Source organism: Saccopteryx leptura, chromosome 1, assembly GCF_036850995.1.
Source record: "Saccopteryx leptura isolate mSacLep1 chromosome 1, mSacLep1_pri_phased_curated, whole genome shotgun sequence".
Lineage (NCBI taxonomy): Eukaryota > Metazoa > Chordata > Mammalia > Chiroptera > Emballonuridae > Saccopteryx > Saccopteryx leptura.
The window spans coordinates 287,160,758-287,179,918 of record NC_089503.1 but is presented as its reverse complement, the minus strand read 5'-3'; the positions used below and the strand labels follow the sequence as shown (position 1 = coordinate 287,179,918).

At 46.4% G+C, this 19,161-nt stretch overlaps 1 protein-coding gene across 2 annotated transcripts; it reads left to right on the top strand.

Moving 5' to 3' along the window:
• The first annotated feature begins 459 nt into the window (after window positions 1-459).
• Window positions 460-17,578, top strand: GPRC5A (G protein-coupled receptor class C group 5 member A). 2 transcript variants are annotated; one of them, XM_066355435.1, is made up of 4 exons: window positions 460-731; window positions 12,854-13,779; window positions 16,239-16,297; window positions 16,602-17,578. In XM_066355435.1, coding segments are annotated over exons 1-4 (1,080 nt in total). In that variant the 5' UTR covers window positions 460-729; the 3' UTR covers window positions 16,695-17,578. The 2 variants fall into 2 exon arrangements, with proteins under 2 accessions (XP_066211532.1, XP_066211539.1); XM_066355442.1 differs by having other exon boundaries at window positions 464-687.
• Window positions 17,579-19,161: the final 1,583 nt, after the last annotated feature.

The window sequence follows — 19,161 nt, the reverse complement described above, 5'->3', positions numbered from 1 at the left end:
CCCCTGGTTTCCCGTCCTGCCCTGCCGGGGTGAGAGTCGTGGAGAGGCGGGGAAGCGCCACTGGGGGGTCAGCTCTACGTCCTATTTACTCGAACAAACACGGTAAATAAATACGTATCCTCCTTTCCCCCCGAAATTAAAATAGGCGCGACAACCTTGCTAATCCTTGCCCTCGGGGGACCGGAATGCCCAGCGGGGAGCGCAGGTGTGGCTCCCGCTCGGAGGTGACAGCTTTCAGGACTGATAAGCGCGGTCTCTGCTGGCGCCCGCCGGCCCCTCTCTTCCACCCCAACCCGGGGACTAGCCGGGGCGCGGGCGTCTCCGCCGTCTGCTGAGCGGGGCGGGGTCGAGGTGCCCTCCCCCACCCTCCATCTCGAGGGTGACTCCGCCGCTGACGTCAGGGGGTTTTTGGTTCATTCCCTGACGCGGGGACTTGATTTTCATAACAAGCGTGCAGCGCCGTGGAACTGGAATAGGCGTGTCCTCTCCCCCTGACCCTCTCCCGCCCCTTGTCCCTCTGCTCACCTCCTCGCTCGCTCCCTCCCTCCGGCGACAGCCGCCTTTATAACTGCTTGGCGCCGTGAGGGCGGGATTGCTGTGGCGGGCTCCCCAGCATCAAGGGGCTCCGTGCAGCAGCGAACGCGCGGGAAGCAACTCCAAGTTTAAGCGCCGAAGCCCACGCACAGGGTAAGTGAGGCGCGCGGAGCCCGCAGCGCGCTCCGCCTCCGGATGTAAGTCCTGCGAGGAGAGCGGGGTCGGGAGGGGTGGGATACCAGAGAAAGCCTGGTAATGTAGTCTATGAGCAAAAAAGAATCCCAAGAAAGAAGTTCCTCTAGTTTAATCCAACTCACATCCTCTCCCCCACCTCCATCACCACCAGCCTGTGCGCTTCCAGGCTAAGCTAGAGGCGGAGAGCCAAAGGAACATCAGGTGGTAATTTCAGACAAAGTGTACTCACTCTTAGCAGGTGGAGTCCTGGCCAGGCAGGCTAGCAGTTCTGGGATCTAGGGGGAAGAGAAAAGAGAGAGAAAGATCTTAGAGGAAGGGAAGGAACTGGGGAAGAGGGGATGGAAATTGGAGAGGGGGGCCAGGAGGAGAAAGATGGTGACAATTGCTACTTTATCCAGTTACTGAAAAGTTTCTAATTATTTTACCCTTTCATAACAAGCATGCCCTTCTGAATTCTGGGAAGTGGATTCATATGTCACCCTTCTCTTGTGAGTGTGGGGGCATCCGCCCCACAGCCGTTCCTCCTCTGCTGTCCCCTGAGTTGCTCAGGAACCCCACCTTCCACAACAACTAAGTAGGACTAGGGAATCGCCCCAAAGCTGGCCAAGAGGCCTTTCTCAGCATCCACGGTGGGAAGAAAAGATAGGCTGGCTCAGGTTCAAGGAATTTGAAGAACTTTGCATTCCTGACTTCTTTCTAGACTGATTTTCTCCTCTGAGGGTTTGTAAATGCCACACCTGTTGAAGGTTCAGCTGAATCACCCACTGCTGTGGGCTCATTCCTGAAGGGGAGTACTTGAACCACTTCAGATACAATGGCCTGGGGCCCATGGAGGGGTGAGGATGGACTGAGAGCTCTATTCTCCAGTGCTATGTGCTGGCTGCTACTTGGAGAAGGAGGGGATGGGGGGGGGGGGGATGTCAGGAGAGGTGTTACTTGGGAGACTGAAAGGCTCCTCCAGGGTGTGGAGTGGTGTGTGCTCCAAGGGCAAATGAGAATGAGCAGAACATTCCTGGGAAGTGCTCTCAACTTGAGCCAGAATCCGCAGGACCATGGAGCTGTGAGGAGGCAAAGGCCTGTGCCTTGAGTTCCTACTAAGGGGTCTTATGAAGGCCCCCAGCCCCTCTGTCTCTGCACATGTCCCCTGGCTGTCCTCTGTGGAGTCTGTGCCTTTGTATTTCATTCTAGTAGGAATTGAAGATAAACAGGGTGTGAAGAAGAATTTTGACCTTGATCGTGTGATTTTATTTTTCTCATTCTGGGAGTTGGTCTTTAGGTCCACTGTTATTTACAGATCTACAGATTGAGCTGAGGAAACGGGCAGGAAATGATGTGATGGCATAATAAACTTTTAACAACAATGAATTGAATAGTGTGTTTACTTGATGGGTCTCAGATTTTTTGAGTAGTTTGGTGTGTTTGTTTCTACTTTCATTCCTATTTTTATTGTTTTGTGGTCAGAATACATACTGTACATTTCTTTCTTTTTTTGTGGTTTGAAATATGCTGTTTTGGTAAATACCACCTCCATAAAAGCAATCATATAGAGCAGGGGCAGTAAACTAGGTCCATGGCCAAAACACATCCCTTAGCTTGTTCTTAATGTTATAGAGTACCCAATCCACAATTCCGTGGGTTTTCATAGAGGCACCAAGTCCAAATAAGGTTTTGAAGAATTTTATTAAAGGAGGAAATTTATTAAATATGCTGGCCACATATAGCATACACGGGGCAGCAGTCCCAAATCATGTGTCTCATTAATATTCTAGGGGCTGGTTATATACTCTTAATTATACATGGGCGAGGAAAAAGCCTGAACTCACGGCATAAGCTTATAACCTTATAACCTTTGTTTAGAGATATATACATTAACTACATGCTTTCAGGAGGGGAGGGGTAGTTTCCATGGGGACAAATGCCTCTATATGGCCCATCAATATAAGAAAAGGTTTAATTTAATCTTTTCTCTTTCTGCACCTGGCTAGCTATCCACTCGCTTCCTTACAGGTGTGTGTGTGGGGGAGGTCAGAGAATCCAACTCTCTTTCCCCTCTGTATTTACAATACAATGCCATCGACCATCCTGGTTTTGATGCTAATCACACAAGTACAAAAATCATTTTCAAAATCTTTCTGCACGCCTTGCTCAAATTAATAAAATGTTCTTTAAGCTTCCTAAAATATTAATATTAATTCTGTAACCTTTGATACCTTACAACGTTATAAGTAAAGTTTTATTGGAACACAGCCATGCTCATTTGTCTATCCATTATCTACAGCTGCTTTAGCTACAAACATGGCCTGGAGAGCCTAAACTACTTATTATCAGGCCCTTTACAGAAAATGTTTGTGGATCACAGATGTAGAGGATCTGAATTATATGATTAATAATGGATATTTAATAAGATATGAAGATAGAGACCATTTTGATTAAAATAACCATAGAACACATATAACAATTTACCATATTATTATTTATTCTATTTAATCTGCTGAGGACTGATAGAGAAGTATTAAAGTCTCCTATAACTGTAGTGTTTCCTTTTATTTCTTCTTGTATTTCTGGTACTTTTGTTTTATGTGTTTTGGTGCTATGTTATTTAGTACGTAAAAGTTTATGATGGTTTTATCTTCAATGTGAAATATCCTGATTATTATAATACCTTTTTGCCTTGATTACATTTTGTGTGATATTAATATCTCAATTCTTTCTTAATTGTCTTACCTTGAGCGAGTTATTTAACTTTGTACCTGACACAGAATACCTGCAAAATAAAAATAGTCTATTATTATTGCTTTTTTTTTTGCATTTATTTTTATTTTTTCCTTCCTTTTGCTTTCAAAAATTTTAAATCCTGTTGTTTTCAGTGAGGTTCTTATAGGTCTAGTATAGATTAGTCAGTCTTGTTTCAAAATAAAAAAGTTACCATTTATATTTATTGTAGTAATAGTTGCTTGTATTATCATCTAAGTTTTGGCCATGTATTCTGCTTTCTCTATCCTCTTCCACATTACATAGTCTCTATTGTAGTTTTAGATCTGCTGGGTCACTCAGTGCATGACAGTGTCATTCTCAGGGCTTAGAAACACAGACTTGCAAGGAGAGATGACAAATTTAGCTTGGGGCTTGTTGGCTCAAACATAAATATGTTACCATTATATATTAAAATAAAACATTTAAAAGAAGGTGTCTTTGAGAGCTTTGAGATGGTATACCAGTAGAGAACTTCACTTTATCCACCCCTCTATTTTCTGAAATTTCATTGATAATTCTGGGCCTAAGAGATTTAAAAGTTTCACTCAAAGTTTTTTTTTAAATTAATTTTATTGATTGATTTTAGAGAAAGAGAGAGAGAGGGAGAGAAACATCAATTTTTGTTCCACTTATTTCTACATTCACTGATTGATGTGCCCTGACTGGGGATAGAACCCACAACCTGGGCATAGCAGGATGATGCTCCAACCAACTGAGCTACCCAGCCAGGACCGCACTCAAAATCTAATGATTTTCAGTATTTTTATTTTATGTTCCAGTCATTTATTGTACATTAATCTAAATTTCCCATGCTTTGTTTAGAATAGAGAAAGATGACAATACCCCCAAATTTCTACTTGGGAATGAAGAAATTGGGATGAACACTGTTGTTACTCTTGTTTATATCTGCCTGATGGTTTATTTTCTCTCAGTTACTACACAGAAACTCAATTCAGTGGAGTTACTCAGATGTTATTCATAAGCTCTTGCCATGGTGCATCACTTTCATGTCAGCAGACTATGGATGGCTACTCAGAACAGGGGATCTGGAGGTTCCCCTGGATACACTTTCCAATTATAACTAATTCTTCATCCAGGGCAGAGAAATCTCTGTGGGCCTCCACCCTTGTCTTAGAACTCAGCCTAGATAAAAATATAAGGATCAGCATATATTCATCTTCAAAAATCCTTCCTCCCCATTACTCACACTTGCTAATAAATAACTTGCTTTGAGTTAATATTCAGCAGCCAGTCTTAATCCAAAACACTCGCTCAGCAACCACTGTGCAGAGCACATGGTGAGGGGGTTCCAACAAACAGAAGGGTGGTTCTATTTCCTTCAGCCTTAAGAAGCGTGTTATTTGATAGGTGAGCCAACATGGTTATTAAACTATAATATATAACATGCATAGCGACAAGCTCGAGTGCCAAGAAGTGGTTAATTGTAAAAACTATGAAGAGATCTATAAATTTAAAAATGAGATGGGTCTAATAATTAAAAAACCCCTTCAATATGTGGGCCGAGTTTCGAAGCAAGATGGTGGTAAATGGATTGAGACTAGGAGGGGCAGGGTCTTTCTGGCTAGGAGACTTATCACGTGTGCTGAGGCAAAGAGGGTGAGTTTGTCCGAAAAGGGCTGAGATGAGCCCAGTTCCCCCCAGATAGAAAGAAAACCTTAGAAGATTTGCTTGCCTTGCATAGAGGTAGAGAGAGGAGTCAGGAAGGCAGGAGGAGGGGAATGGAGGACCAGATGGAGAAACACCTCGAAGCTCAAATTGAGGCTGAATCTGTTCTAATAAACAAAAAGGAGTTAATGTGCTTTTTACCTGCTATATCCAAAGATCCCTTCCCAGGCCTTCTCTTCTTTCTCCCCTTGAATTGTTTAATTCCATTGACCACTTTCTTTTGGGAAACAGCTCCTTGGTTTCTGGGAAACCACTGAGCTTATTTCTTTTTCTACCCGCCCCCCCCCCACCCCCCAGTACTTTCTTTTTAACACCCTGTGCTGGCTCCTGCTTTGATGTGGTGGTGCTCCCCTGTTTCTGTCCTTGGCCCTGTTACGCACCGTCCGTGCTCCCTGTGTAATCCGGTTTCCTCTCCAGGCTTCAGATGCCTCCTCTGGGCCCTACCTGTGTGTATAGACCAAGCCTCTCAGGAGCCTCGGACCCACATGTCCAAGTGTGGCGAGGGCCAGCTCAACTTGGTGTCTAGGAGCCTGGCTTCTCAGAGCCATGTGATCTTGTGCAAGTGATTTAATTTCTTTGTGCCTCAGTTTCCTCAATTGTAAAAAGGGAGCATAATAACAGGGTTGTGTGGGAATGAAATGAAACCGTATATGGCCCAGAGTACACTTCAGCGTTTGTTCTTTCTGAATCCTTCCAACTGAATTGCATGTCTTGTAGTTATCTTTGCTTCAACAAAACTAAACTTGGCATCTCCCCTTCTAACCCTGTGTTTCTAAGCTCCATGCAGTTGCTGAAGCCAGAAATCTGGAAATTAACCTGGACTTTTTTATTCCCAAGCTCTGTCTCTTTTACCCTCCGAAAAATCCTACTATTTCTTGCCCATCTTCATGCCTCATTTCCCCGGTTTCCTTGCTAAAGCTTTGTTTTATTTTATTTTATTTTATTTTATTTTATTTTATTTTATTTTATTTTATTTTATTTTTACCTTATTAGGTAGAATGGGCTGCTGTGTTCCATGTGCCCTCAGCATTCCCTGCATACTCAGTAACTCCTTATTTGTGTGTCTCTGTGACTTGATTGGTCCTCCCAAGGGCAGCAGCCACACTTGTGGTTTGGAGTGACTTGTGCACATAAGACAGTACCTGACACTCAGTAGGCACTCAAATGTTTGTTGATTGACAGAAAGATTGACCAAATGCTGGATTGCTTGCTTTGGAGGGTTCTTGGAGATGATATATATATATATAGAGAGAGGCTGGAGTTGGGGAGAAAAACTTCAAAGATCATAACAATGATTTAGAGATGAACTGACAGATTAAATTATGATTAAATTTATAAAGGGAGATTCTTCTTAACTCTGTGACATGGGACATGTAACTTCATCTAAGATGCAGTCTTCTCACCTATGAATTGAGTTGTAGGGACATTAAGTGAGATAATAGTCATAAACACATGTAAATGAGAGAATGCATATTAGAGAAACACTAAGTGTTGCGCTGGCTCAAAAGAGGACTCAGCGTGTGGCAGTTGTCATTCTTTTCATTCATGATTATGTGATGACTATTGTTATTACTACTGACTGAATGTGCAATTCAAGGACAGAGAAGATGAGAATGATAGAAACTCACAGACTTGCCTGACTGGGATAGTGCGAAGGCTCAGCTTCAACAAACACCTGTGTCATTTGGTGTCATTCCCCAGGCATTCCTGAGAGGAAGGATTTATTTTTTAAAGATTTTATTTCTCGATTTTAAAGAGAGGAGAGAGAAAGAGAGAGGTGGAAGCAACAACTCATATTAGTTCTTTCTCGTATGTGTCTTGACCGGGCAAATCCGGAGTTTTGAACTGGTGACCTCAGCGTTCCAGGTCAATGCTACATGCACTGCACCACCACAGGTCAGGCCTAAGAAGAAGGTTGTATCCTCTCCATTGTTAGATGACAGAGAAGATAAATAGATAAATCTCCTAAAGGAAAATAAGATCAGCTGTTGGGAAGGTTCAGGGCTGCGGTAATTCATGCTCAGGTGCTCCAGCGGAGGGCTGCCGAGGCCCACCCAGTGCTGGTTTGTCCCTTGCATACCAGTTAGTGCCATCTGCTGGTCCAGGTCACGTGTAGGACCAGTACTGCTGCAGGACCCTGTGACTTTGTCCTGCAGGTGAGCTTTCTCTTTGTCCTGCGTTCAGACCCTTTGACCTCACTGCAGCCCTGGTTTAGGGTTGGGTCAGGAGTGTGTGGCTCATATTCTGTTAATGATGGGGGATGGGGCAGGAAGGAGGATGAGGGAGAGGGAAAGAGGTTTGGAAATTGTCCACAAGGAGCCTCCAGAGGGATGAACAGTAGAGCTGGCCATGGGCTCAGACCACCTAGTTCAGCAGGCCGCCCTCATTTTCCAGGAGCTAGTGTCTGCGCAGGTGCTCCGTGAGGCAGCTGAAGCCCCTTCCTTCCAAAGGGGCAGAGGAAAGGGAGGCTTTGGAATTGAGCTCAGTGAGTGACTTTCTCCTCCCTGCCTGCCTCTCCTCCTCCCTCCCTCCCCACCTCTTTCTCCTTCCTTCTCTGGTTGTCCTGCCCTCCTGGTTTTCTTAACCTTTTGGTCAATACCCTGACTCATTTCGGAAGGGGGAAGGCAGTGCCAAGTGACTGCAGGGGCTCAGCTGTGGGTGCCATTGGATTATTGGACAGCAGGTGGTTAGCTCAGCAGCTGGAATAAGTGAAAGGGGGTCTCACCCTTATGACTCAGAGTTCTCTCATTTCCCAGGCCACTAAGACCTCACCATCTTCCTTCGAAGTGCAAGGGTTAGTCATCAGGAAATTGGGGTGGGTGCATATGACTGGATTCCAGTAAATTCCACTCTGCTTGCTGAGAAAGCCTCATGGTCTCCTAGGAGACACCTGAGTCACTTAAATAGGAGCAGGGTTTCAGACATGGTCCAGAGCTCCTGACTTAGGACCCAAAATATGATTTTAGACAGCCTGCATGAGAAGGAGGGTGGGAGCAAACGGTGGGGGATGGACAGGGGCTCGTGAGCTGCAGCCCACCCTTCCCTGTCTATGAGCAGCCCCGCCCCCTCCAGACTCCCCTTCTAACTGTACGCGCACTCACACATCCTGGCTGGGCGTTTACCACAAGTCGGGCAGGAGGCTGGCGGCTGGGGGAGACATTTAATAGCCCCACCGTCACAGAATTTTTATGTCTAGAGGGTGTGACGGACTTCCCACCAGGCGAGGCAGGGCTGTGTGTGAAGTGCTATGGCAGGAAATGCAGAGGCTCCCTGGGAATCAAAGGACACGTGTCTCCCTGGACTTGGGCCTTAAGGGAAGCACCTTGGACCTCCAGATAGATGAAGGGTGGGGAAGAGGGGAGGATGTTGCATGCAGATGGGGCAGATGCTTGAAGGGAGATAGTAGGGCTTGTTTTGTGGAGTGTGAGAAGTTCTCATGTTGGGGACGCAGAGAAGGGAGTGGTGACAAGGTATGAGGCTGGAGGGGCAGGCAGGGGCCTTGCACCGGCTCTTTCCCTGGCCACAGAGCGAGTGGCTCAGAGACGACAAGCCTGCAGAGGTTGGGCTCCTGAAGTGGTCCCGATGGAGATGATGGTGGGTCACACGGTCAGAGACACTGAAGAGGTGGGAGTGCTAGGATGTGGATGGTGGGTTTGTAATGTGGGATAGAGATTTCTTTAGCCAATGCCCAACACAGTGGCAAGATCTGAACTTGGCCTTTAATGCCACTGCCTTAGGTTCACCAATGGGGAGACTGGAATGCTCCACCTTCTCGTCTCTTACAGGACCCCCTTTCCTGCCCTGCCTACATCAGCAGAGTGCACGCAGGCAGTGTGCAAACAGTCATTTTCTTCACTGTGCAGGAATTTGACGGTATGCATACCCCTGAACAGTTGGGGCAACTCACAGGGGTCGGCTGAGCTCTCAGTGGTTTAACCCGTGCTCAAAGCCTAAAGCAGCACCCAACTGCCAATGTGATCCCCCCATTTCTTTCTTTCCTTTTTTTTTTTTTTTTTGTATTTTTCTGAAGTTGGAAATGGGGAGGCAAGTCAGATAGACTCCCACATGTGCCTGACTGGGATCCACCTGGCACGCCCACCAGGGGGCGATGCTCTGCCCATCTGGGGCATCGCTCTGTTGTGATCAGAGCCATTCTAGCGCCTGAGGCAGAGGCCACAGAGCCATCCTCAGCGCCCGGGCAAACTTTGCTCCAGTGGAGCCTCAGCTGCAGGAGGGGAAGAGAGAGACAGAGAGGAAGGAGAGGGGAAGGGGTGGAGAAGCAGATGGGTGCTTCTCCTGTGTGCCCTGGCCAGGAATTGAACCTGGGACTCCTGCACACCAGGCCGATGCTCTACCACTGAGCCAACCGGCCAGGGCCTGTGATCCCCCCATTTCTAATTGGCTGGTATCTCTTGCAAAGTTTTTAAGTTCTTACCAGACAAAAGGCGCTGTACAGTGTTGTGTTAGGATATGCAATGTAGCAGTAAGAACTTGGGTTTGAATCCTGGCCCTTCCACTTTCTAGCTGTGTGACTTGTGCTAACTTGTGTTCTAGCTAACTTGTGCTCAGTGTTGCACTTGTAGGTCAGGATTAATAATCACATGAGCTATATCATGAGGTGGTTGTGAGGGTTCATTAAGGAAGGTGCATTCACCCGATCTCCAGTGTGAATGAATTATGAGACCTTCCTTCCCCTTAAGAGCAGCTCAAGAGTGAATGACTTCTTTCTGCTTCCGTTTCATCTTTGTTGAAGGAGTCCATTCTTGGTTGAACTCTAGACCTCTCTGCCCTTGCCTTTGGTTGCAAACAATGTCCACATAACTGCTAGACTCACTACATTTTCTCTTTCTTGCTCCAGCCCTATATTCTTCTCCAAGGCTTTCTTTAGCTCCTGGAAGTTTATATTCCCAAATACCGACAGCTCTTCTTTCCTCCTGAAACCCTGCTCTCTACAAGCCTTTCCAGCTCCCCACTATCCTCTCCCAGCCGCCTTCCTGGGGCCTTTTTCTCATCTGGGCCATTCCCTGGGCAACATGGTGCCTTCTCAGTACAGACCTCCTTATTAATGAGTCCGGTGAGTTTTATTTTCCTCTGACCAAATTCAGAGTATTTGGCAGAGCCCTGGCCGGTTAGCTTAGCTGGTTAGAGCATCGTTCCAATACACCCAGGTTGCGGGTTTAATCCCTTGTCAAGGCACATACGAGAATCAACCAATGAATGCATAAATAAGTGGAACAGCAACTCAGTGTTTCTCTTTCTCTTTTTAAAACCAATAAATAAAAATTTAACCCCCCCCCCCCCCAAAGAAAGCATATACTTAGGACACTTCAGACCTGTTGTGTAATCCCTGCCTGCTGGGGCAGGGTGGGGAAGGGCTAATAGAGATCATTTAAGAAGGATAATTAGTTCAAAAAATTGACTCATAAAAAATATTTACTAAAAGTTTTGAAAAGACATTTCTGAGAAAATTGGGAAATATAAACTCTAACTGAATATCTGATATTAAAGGGTTATTGTTAATTTTTAAGTTCGGCTAAGTTAAAAAGGAGTTTTTGTCATCTAGATGTATATATGCATGTACTTATGGATAAAATGATCTGATATCTGGGATTTGCTTAAAAATAATCTAGCAAGCGGGGTGGGGATACAGATTAATGAAGCAAGATTGGCACTGTATTGATAATTTTTGAAACTACATAATGAGTCCATGGCCTCCATTATACTATTTATTTTTGAATATGCTTGGAAATGTCTATAACAAAAACTTAAACATTAAAAAAAAACACCCAGTTTTTAAAAGGGCAGTTCAGAGACTGTTTCTCCATCTCCCTTTATCATTGTGGTGGGAGGTGGAGGTGAAAATTGGGGAAATTGGTTTTCTCCTCCTTCACACCCACTGGCCATTGCTCATGTTGGTCCCTGGTCTGTGGGTGTCAGGAAGCCCCAAGACACAGCCCTCTCCTATACCAGACGCACATGGAGCAAGGGGCCAAGAGGTCCAAGTTGGGTGCAGGAGGTCTCTGCCTTACTGTCCTCTAGAGGTCCAGCCTCAGAACTGTCCTCTAGGCAAAAATCCCACCATCTCTGTCAAGATTTAGAGTCATCACGTTCAGAATCCTTCATAATTAATTATCAGGTAGTTATGATAATAGCTACTTGTCAACCAATAGCACTATTTTGAGGGGCGGGGCAGGGACGGGGAAGGTCAGGGATGGTGAGAGAAGTATCTTTCCAGCCAGCCCCCGCCCTGATGACTAATCTGAGAGGGAGTGCAGTGGAGAGGTGAAGGAGATGAATGCACAGCCGGCCTGGGTCCCTTCCCTTGTTTGTGCTGCTGTTGAGTTCTTCCCCTTCTGTAATCATGGCATAGACGAGGGAGCACCTGCCACACCTCCCTTTTCCATGGCAACCCAGAGAGGACATTTGTAGGCAAAGCATATTAGACTTTGGGTACTTGCATTTCAAGGGTTGCCACTTGGTCATGGTGGATGATCTTTCTAATGTATTGCTGAATCTGGTTTGCTAATATTTTGTTGAAGATTTTAGCATCTATGTGCATCAGGGATATTGGCCTATTATTTTCCTTCTTTGTAATGTCTTTATTTGGTTTTGGAATTAGGATAATGTTTGCCTCATAAAATGAGCTTAGGAGTCTTCTCTCCTCTTTAATTTTTTGGAATAATTTGAGAAGGATGAGTGTTAGTTCTTCTTAGAATGTTTGGTACAATTTACCTGTGAAGCCATCTGGTCCAGGACTTTTGTTTGTTGGCAGTTTTTGATTACTGTTTCAATTTCATTAGTTGTAATGCACCTATTCAGATTTTCTGATTCTTCATGTTTCAATTTTGGAAGATTGTATGTTTCTAGGAACTTATCCATTTAATCCAGATTGTCCAATTTGTTGGCATAGAGTTGTTTGTAATATTTTCTTACAATCCTTTGTATTTCTTTGGTGTCAGTCACTACTTCCCCTCTTTCATTTCTGATATTACTTATTTGGGTCTTCTCTTTTTTCTTGATGAATCTGGTTAAGGGTTTGTCAATCTTGTTTATCTTTTCAAAGAACCAGCTCTTGCATATATAATGAAGAGCTCATTGGCAAGGATGATTTCTTCCATTACTTTTTGGAATTAGTAGAGCCATCCTTACAAACCCTAAGGAGGGAAAAGACCTTCTAATATGTGATTGCAGAGCTGAAGAAGAGAATCCAGTGACTGAGAAGTGAGTGTCTGGTCTTCTGTAGAGAAATCTACAGTTCAGATAACTCTTTTTATCCACGAGAGAAGGAAATACTCACAAATAATGTCTGAAGCAGGTATTTCCCTGTTCAGTAATTCCTGAGAAAACACAAGCCAAAAATATCAGGGACACTGGCAAGTTATTTGTGATGTATGTTTTAAACTGAGACTCTGAAATCCCTCACCACGGACTGGGTCCTCTAACTCCAGGTAAATGTTAATATAGTTCAGTTGTGGGGAAGGATGTATGAGATTTGGTCCTTCTCTTTATCAGCCTTTAGGATTTCCCATGAGGGGTAGAGAAAAGTTAGTATCTTTATCTGATGTAGTAAGTTCACAGGCAAAACCCTGGCTGAACATACAATGTTTTTTCTTAATCTTCATGATCCTCTGCGTCTGCGTTTGTTATGACATTCACCCCCTGCTCCCTGTTTGCTTTTATGCAGGACCAGAATGTCTCCAAGCCCTAGTGGTTGTCGCCAGAACCTGGACCCCAAGTATCAAAGACTTTGTGATACGAAAGAAGTTTGGGGCATTGTCCTGGAAGCAGTGGCCGCAGCTGGGGCTGTGACCTCGGTGGCCTTCATGCTAGCTCTCCTGGTCCTCATCTGCAAGGTGCAGGATTCCAACAGGCGGAAGGTTCTCCCGGTTCAGTTTCTCTTCCTCCTGAGTGTGCTGGGGGTCTTCGGCCTCACTTTTGCCTTCATCATCACGCTGGACAGCCTCACAGGTCCCACACGCTTCTTCCTCTTTGGTGTCCTCTTCTCAGTCTGCTTCTCCTGCCTCCTGACTCACGCTTTCAACCTGACAAAGCTGGTCCGCGGGAGGAAGCCCCTCTCTGTGCTGGTGATGCTGGGCTTGGCTGTGGGCTTCAGCCTGGTGCAGGACATCATCGCTGTGGAGTACGTTGTGCTCACCATGAACAGGACCAACGAGGCCATCTTCACTGAGCTTTCTCCTCCTCGGCGCAATGAAGACTTTGTCATGCTGCTCATCTACGTCCTCTTCTTGATGGCGCTGACCTTCCTCACATCCTGCTTCACCTTCTGTGGCTCCTTCCCTGGCTGGAAGAGACATGGGGCCCACATCTACCTCACCACGCTCCTCTCCATCGCCATCTGGGTGACGTGGATCACCTTGCTCTTGATCAAGACCCCTGGTCCCAAGTGGGACGATACCATCCTGAGCTCAGCCTTGGTGGCCAATGGCTGGGTTTTCCTGTTGGCTTATGTTGCACCTGAGTTTCAGCTGCTCACAAAGCAGCAGAACCCCATGGATTACCCTGTCGAGGATGCTTTTTGTAAACCTCAATTCATGAAGCAGAGTTACGGTGTGGAGAACAGAGCCTACACTCAAGAGGAAATCACTCAGGGTACAGAGCCCGGCTGGGTGGAGAGCCCTTATAGAAAGATGGGGGAGATCCACAGGGTATTATAACTGTAAGCAGCACGCAGGTGCCCCTGATAGAACAGATAAGGCCCGCAAGGCTAGAGCTTGCTTAAAATTACCCAGCTAGATAATGTGAAGTAGAATTGGAAGCTGGCTTCCGGAGTTGTAATCTAGTACTTTCTACACTATACCATGTAGGTTTTTCTGAATCAAAATAAGATGAAGTGGGCTTGACCTGTGGTGGCACAGTGGATAAAGTGTCAACCTGGAAACACTGAGTTCAAAACCCTGGGCTTGCCTGGTCAAGGCACATATGGGAGTTGATGCTTCCTGCTCCTCCCCCCTTCTCTCTCTCTCTCTCTCTCTCTCTCTCTCCTCTCTATAATGAATAAATAAAGTCTTTAAAAAAAACACAAAAAAACGGTTAAGATGGTAAACTTAAAAAAAAAGAAGCAAAGGAATGGAAAAGGAATGTCTAGAAAAAATTCTTAGAGACAAGTAGGTGAGATTGTGTTCTTTATAAAAGCTAACTAGGCATTCCTTTTGGAAACATGGGGCCCGTATATACTGGGGGGCATAGAGCTAAGTCATGATTTCCTACAGTGATCACGGAGCACAGAGGGGGTACAAAGCCCTTTTATCCTAAACCAGCAGAAATCTCCATAAAGTTACTAAAGATTCTGATTTAACCTGAAGAGCTGCATTTTCAAGAGAGGGAAGAGATTGTATCTTGACAGGAAAGAATGAACCAATTTTGCTCTTGCCCTGAGTTGTGAGTAACCAGGTGTTCTGTTGTTGCTCTTGCAACAAAAAGAGGCTAAACTGATAGCCAGACACTGCCTTTGCCCGTGGGCATCTATTTGTTGGTCTTTAGAATTTATAGATACATGGACCTTTGGGCCTAATCAGGGAAGAAAGGAAGTTTGGGACAGGAGTGAGGGGTAAGGGGCCTCCAAGGCCAGGTTCTCACCTGCTGCTCACAACTTCTCTGCTCTTGGAGCCTGAGGTGCAGAGCTTCCCGGTGCCTCCCTGGTGCCTCTCCCTGGTGCCTCTCCCTGGGGCCTCTCCCTGGGGCCTCTCCCTGGGGCCTCTCCCTGGTGCGGCTGGGGCCTCTCCTGCACCCTCGGGAGCCTTAGGGGAAGGGGAAGCCCGAGGGGCGGGTGTACCCACACATGTCGTCCTGTCCATTGCATGGCTTCCCTCTGTCACCTCACTGCCGAGACTCAGGTTACCCCCTCTAAGATGCTTTCCTGGCCGCCACACCTCACTGGTCACCTACCTGACCAGCTCCCCAGTGCCCACTGCATTGACCAAATCCTTAGTGAAGCATTTCTCACCCGCGGAAGCTGTACTTTCAGCCCAAACCAACTGAGTCATTTTCCTGCTTCTGTTTTGGGCTGGAGGAGTGTCTCTCCTCTGCCTGACAGTCCTTCCTTATTCCTGCCCTTTTCCAGGGCCACCCGTTCCCCAGGCTTTGTCACGGCTCACTCGCCCACGCGCCTGCAGAACTCTCAGTGTGTCTGTTCTAGTCACTTGTGTAGCTGTCATGTGTTCCTCACTCTTTAGAGCCAGCCTCAGGGCACACATCATTCTGGTGCTCCTTATGTTCGTCACAACATCTTATACACAGGTATTAGGTCATCTGATCCTGTGTTTAAATCCTTCTGATCGCCCCCAAATCTATAGAAAACAATTGCTCATAAATTACGACTTTTTTTTTTTTTTTTTGTATTTTTCTGAAGTGAGAAGTGGGGAGGTAGAGAGACAGACTCCCACATGCCCTCTGGGGCGATGCTCTGCTGCATCCAGAGCCATTCTAGCTCCTGAGGCAGAGGCCATGGAGTCGTCCCCAGTGCCTGGGCCAACTTTGCTCTGATGGAGCCTTGGCTGCGGGAGGGGAGGAGAGAGACAGAGAGGAAGGAGAGGGGAAGAGTGGAGAAACAGATGGGTCCTTTTCCTGTGTGCCCTGACCAGGAATCGAACCTGGGACTTCCACATGCTGGGCCGACACCCTGCCTCTGAGCCAACCGGCCAGGGCTATCACCCTTTTTAATGAACATAAAAAAATTTTTTTGTCCTTATTGGGCAGGTAAGGAAGTAGGCAAATGCCCAGTGAGATTCACTTGATGTGTACCTCTGAAAAGACTGGTTTTAAATGTGCTTTGAAAGTGGTCCTAGGATGAGGTGGGTCTCCGGTGAGGTTATGTTTCCATAGTGATCATATACTGCTAGTCGTTCATTTATTCTACCAAGCCTGTGTGACTCTGCCTGGGCCTGGGCTTGAGGATACAGTCTTCTCCCCCGTGAGACTTACAGTCGACCCGAGAGACACTTCAGTGGGTAATGTATCATGCTTTGGTAAATGACTCCCTAGGGTGAGCTCAGGTGGGTGCCCGAGGGAGGGGACCTAACGCTTTAATGGCCCCTCTCCCTTTGTTCCAGGTCCTGAAGAGCCAGGTGACACTGTCTATGCCCCTTATACCACCCATTTTCAGCTGCAGGTAAATGAGCTCTTTCTCCTTTTTCATCAGCAGCCTTAGCACCCCAGGAACTCTGTCCCTTGAGAATAGATGGCGTTACCATTCTGATGATCCCTAAATGGCCACCTTGAAAGGATGACAGGACTACTTCACTGTCATCTGTCTTATGGGGTTAGGGCAAAAGCCCGCAGCGTAAGGCACAGGGAGGACTTGAGCGGGAGGGTTTAGGAGAAGGGAAAACAGTTAGATTCCTGCCCAGATTGAAATTCTGTTGCAATATTCAAGAATGGGAAGGGTTTTTAACAATGTGGTGCTTCCTTCTCAGAACCGGACCGCCCAGCTGGATTTCTCCATTCCGCGGGCCCAGACCCGGGTGAGCCCTTACAATGACTACGAAGGAAGGAAAGACGGCAGCTAGCTGTTCTGGAGAGTGGGATGGACATAACACGTCAGCAGGACTAACGGGGAGTTCGAAGGGATGTGGGCTAAGTCCTGTCTTCTAAGGAAGCCGTGCAGAACTGTGGGCCGGCCAGGCCTTGCTGCCGGCCCCCACGGTTCTTCTGTTCTCCAGTTGCTGAGAGGACTCCCGTTATTAGCAGCACTGTAGCTCTTTCCTTTGTTCCATGTTTAGGACACTTCTGGTAAGTAAATAGTCTCAGGCAACTCAGGGGTACCCTCCCACTATTCCCTGTCACTTCACATGGGACCAACGTTCTGGTCATCTAACTGTGTAACAGCCCATTCAACTCCAGAAGCCAACACTCAACGCTGGTTTTGTAAGGATGGCGCGGCGCAGGGCAGAACTGCAGATCTGAGCGGAAATAGCAAAGGCCCGTCTCTCAGTCCCTCCCGGCCTAAATCTACACTGGAAGCCAACTTGCCTGGATAGGAGAGGCTAAAGGTCACCCTAATTTTTCTCATCTCTGTGGTACCGCCTAACCCAAGGCCTCTGTGGGTCTCCGGCACCAATTCACAGGTTCCCTCCTCTCCTTGTATCACTCCCACTCTTGTTAATCCTCCGATTAATCCCTATGTTTTCCAAGGAATTTTCCTTCCGGACCTCACTAGTGTGGACAAGCCCCGTTTGTCTTTGCCAGGAGAGTTTGTGCACTGTTCTCTCCTATAAACTCCTGGTGCTGATTTGCATCCCAACTTCTGTAACTAGATTTGCACTGTGTTCAAGCGAGTGGTCATTATCTACGGATGGGGAGTGTTCCTTGTATAATAAGTTATTCACCCTTCTTTACCTGGAGACGCAATAAAGATGTGGCGGCAACTCCTTCACTGGGGCAGCAGAAAGAAGTATGAGTGTGGTGGATGTTAGTCACGTTGGAGCGGAAGCTCAAAGTTCGGTTCTGCTGGGTGTGGACTGGACCCTTCTCCGTGTAGCTCTCCTTCTCTTCCCCACACGTGTCCAAGACAAGTATGTTTCCCCAAGTTTTTGAGGGGAGTGGCAAGGGGGAGAGGAGGAGCCAGGAAGGGTCATGGACCCTGGGTTCTGTTCTAGGAAGGCAGAGGAGCAGCAACTTTGGAATGGGGTTTGGTAGCCCAAGTGAGACAGGAAGGAGCCCTTAAAGCCAATTTCATGATTCACTTGAGGTTTAATTGTAGGAGGAAATAAAACCATGTCCTTTATTTGACAGAATTGGTGTACAACTTCTCTTGAAAAAGACATGGTGCCTAATTCATTATTATTTACTTAATCCCAGAAACAGCTCTGTGGGTCAGGGCAATAGGAAATTGCTCTTTGGTGAAGGAAAACAATCCCATACACAGAAACTGAATGACGTTTAGAAACATGTAGCTGAGTCAGGGAGTTGGTTACCTCCCAAGAGCCTGGCGCTCTGCTTTTCATCTAAAGGAAAACCGGGCGTGAAAAGGGCCGAGGTGAGGTTGGAGGTGACTGAAGGACATGCTGAATTAGGGATATTTACATTCCACAAAGATTGGGTTGATTGTTTCTCAATGGTTTTGCACCACCATTAGTCAAGGTTTGTATTGAAAAGGGGGAATTAGGCCCTGTCAATGAGGTTGAGGATTTGATTCCCGGCCAGGGCATGTTCGAGAAGCAGCCAATGAGTGCACAGCTAAGTGGAACAAGTTGTCTCTTTCTCTCGCTCTCCCTTTCCCCTCCCTCTGTCTCTCTCTCTCTCATCTCTCTCACTCTGTCAAATCAACGGAAAAAATTAAAAAAGAAAAGGGAGAATTACAATACAAGTAATGATTTATATCCTTCTACACTATTCTAATATTGCCCAAGAGGGCATAACCCATGGAGGCTTGTTGTGAGGAAAGAACAATATAGTTTCACGAGCATTGTTTTGTCACAATATAGGGACTCAAATAATACACTATTCCTTTCCTCTCTCCTTTCCTTCGGTCTCTGGGGTATCAGTCCAGAAAAGGGGGCCGAGTAAAAGGTAGAGCCACAGACCACTCAGATCTGCTTTTTTATTAGAGAGAAGACTCTTGGCCTTTGTGTCCCCATGACTGCCTCTTCCAAAACAAGGAGGACATGGAAAGGGGCCTATTGCTGAAAATTGGTTTCTTTTCTAAGAAATGAAGTAGTTTTCAGCGTAGTTCTTGAAAGGCAGTAGAAGAATGCTCCCCATTCAACCACACTTGTCATCCCCGGAGGCTGCTACCCTGTCTTCAGACCTTAGGTCTTGTGCACATAATTAAACACTGTTGTTAAACTGGGAACACCTTGGGGGCTGGAGGTTTGGCCTCTGACAATGATTGTGATGAGATTGGAGAAGAGGGTTTCCCAGCTGGTCCTGTAAGTCTCCAACTCTGCCTGGGCTGAAATAGAATGTGCAAATTTAGCCCAGCCTGGTTCTTGAGCCAAACCATTTGATCAATGGCTGGGAACCAAAATGGCCTCT

Bases quoted from the DNA above. Each gene is read 5' to 3' on its own strand.
- GPRC5A (XM_066355435.1), top strand. The intron at 13,780-16,238 runs GTACAGAGCCCG...CCTTTGTTCCAG, and splicing joins TCAAGAGGAAATCACTCAGG to GTCCTGAAGAGCCAGGTGAC. The intron at 16,298-16,601 runs GTAAATGAGCTC...CTTCCTTCTCAG, and splicing joins CCACCCATTTTCAGCTGCAG to AACCGGACCGCCCAGCTGGA.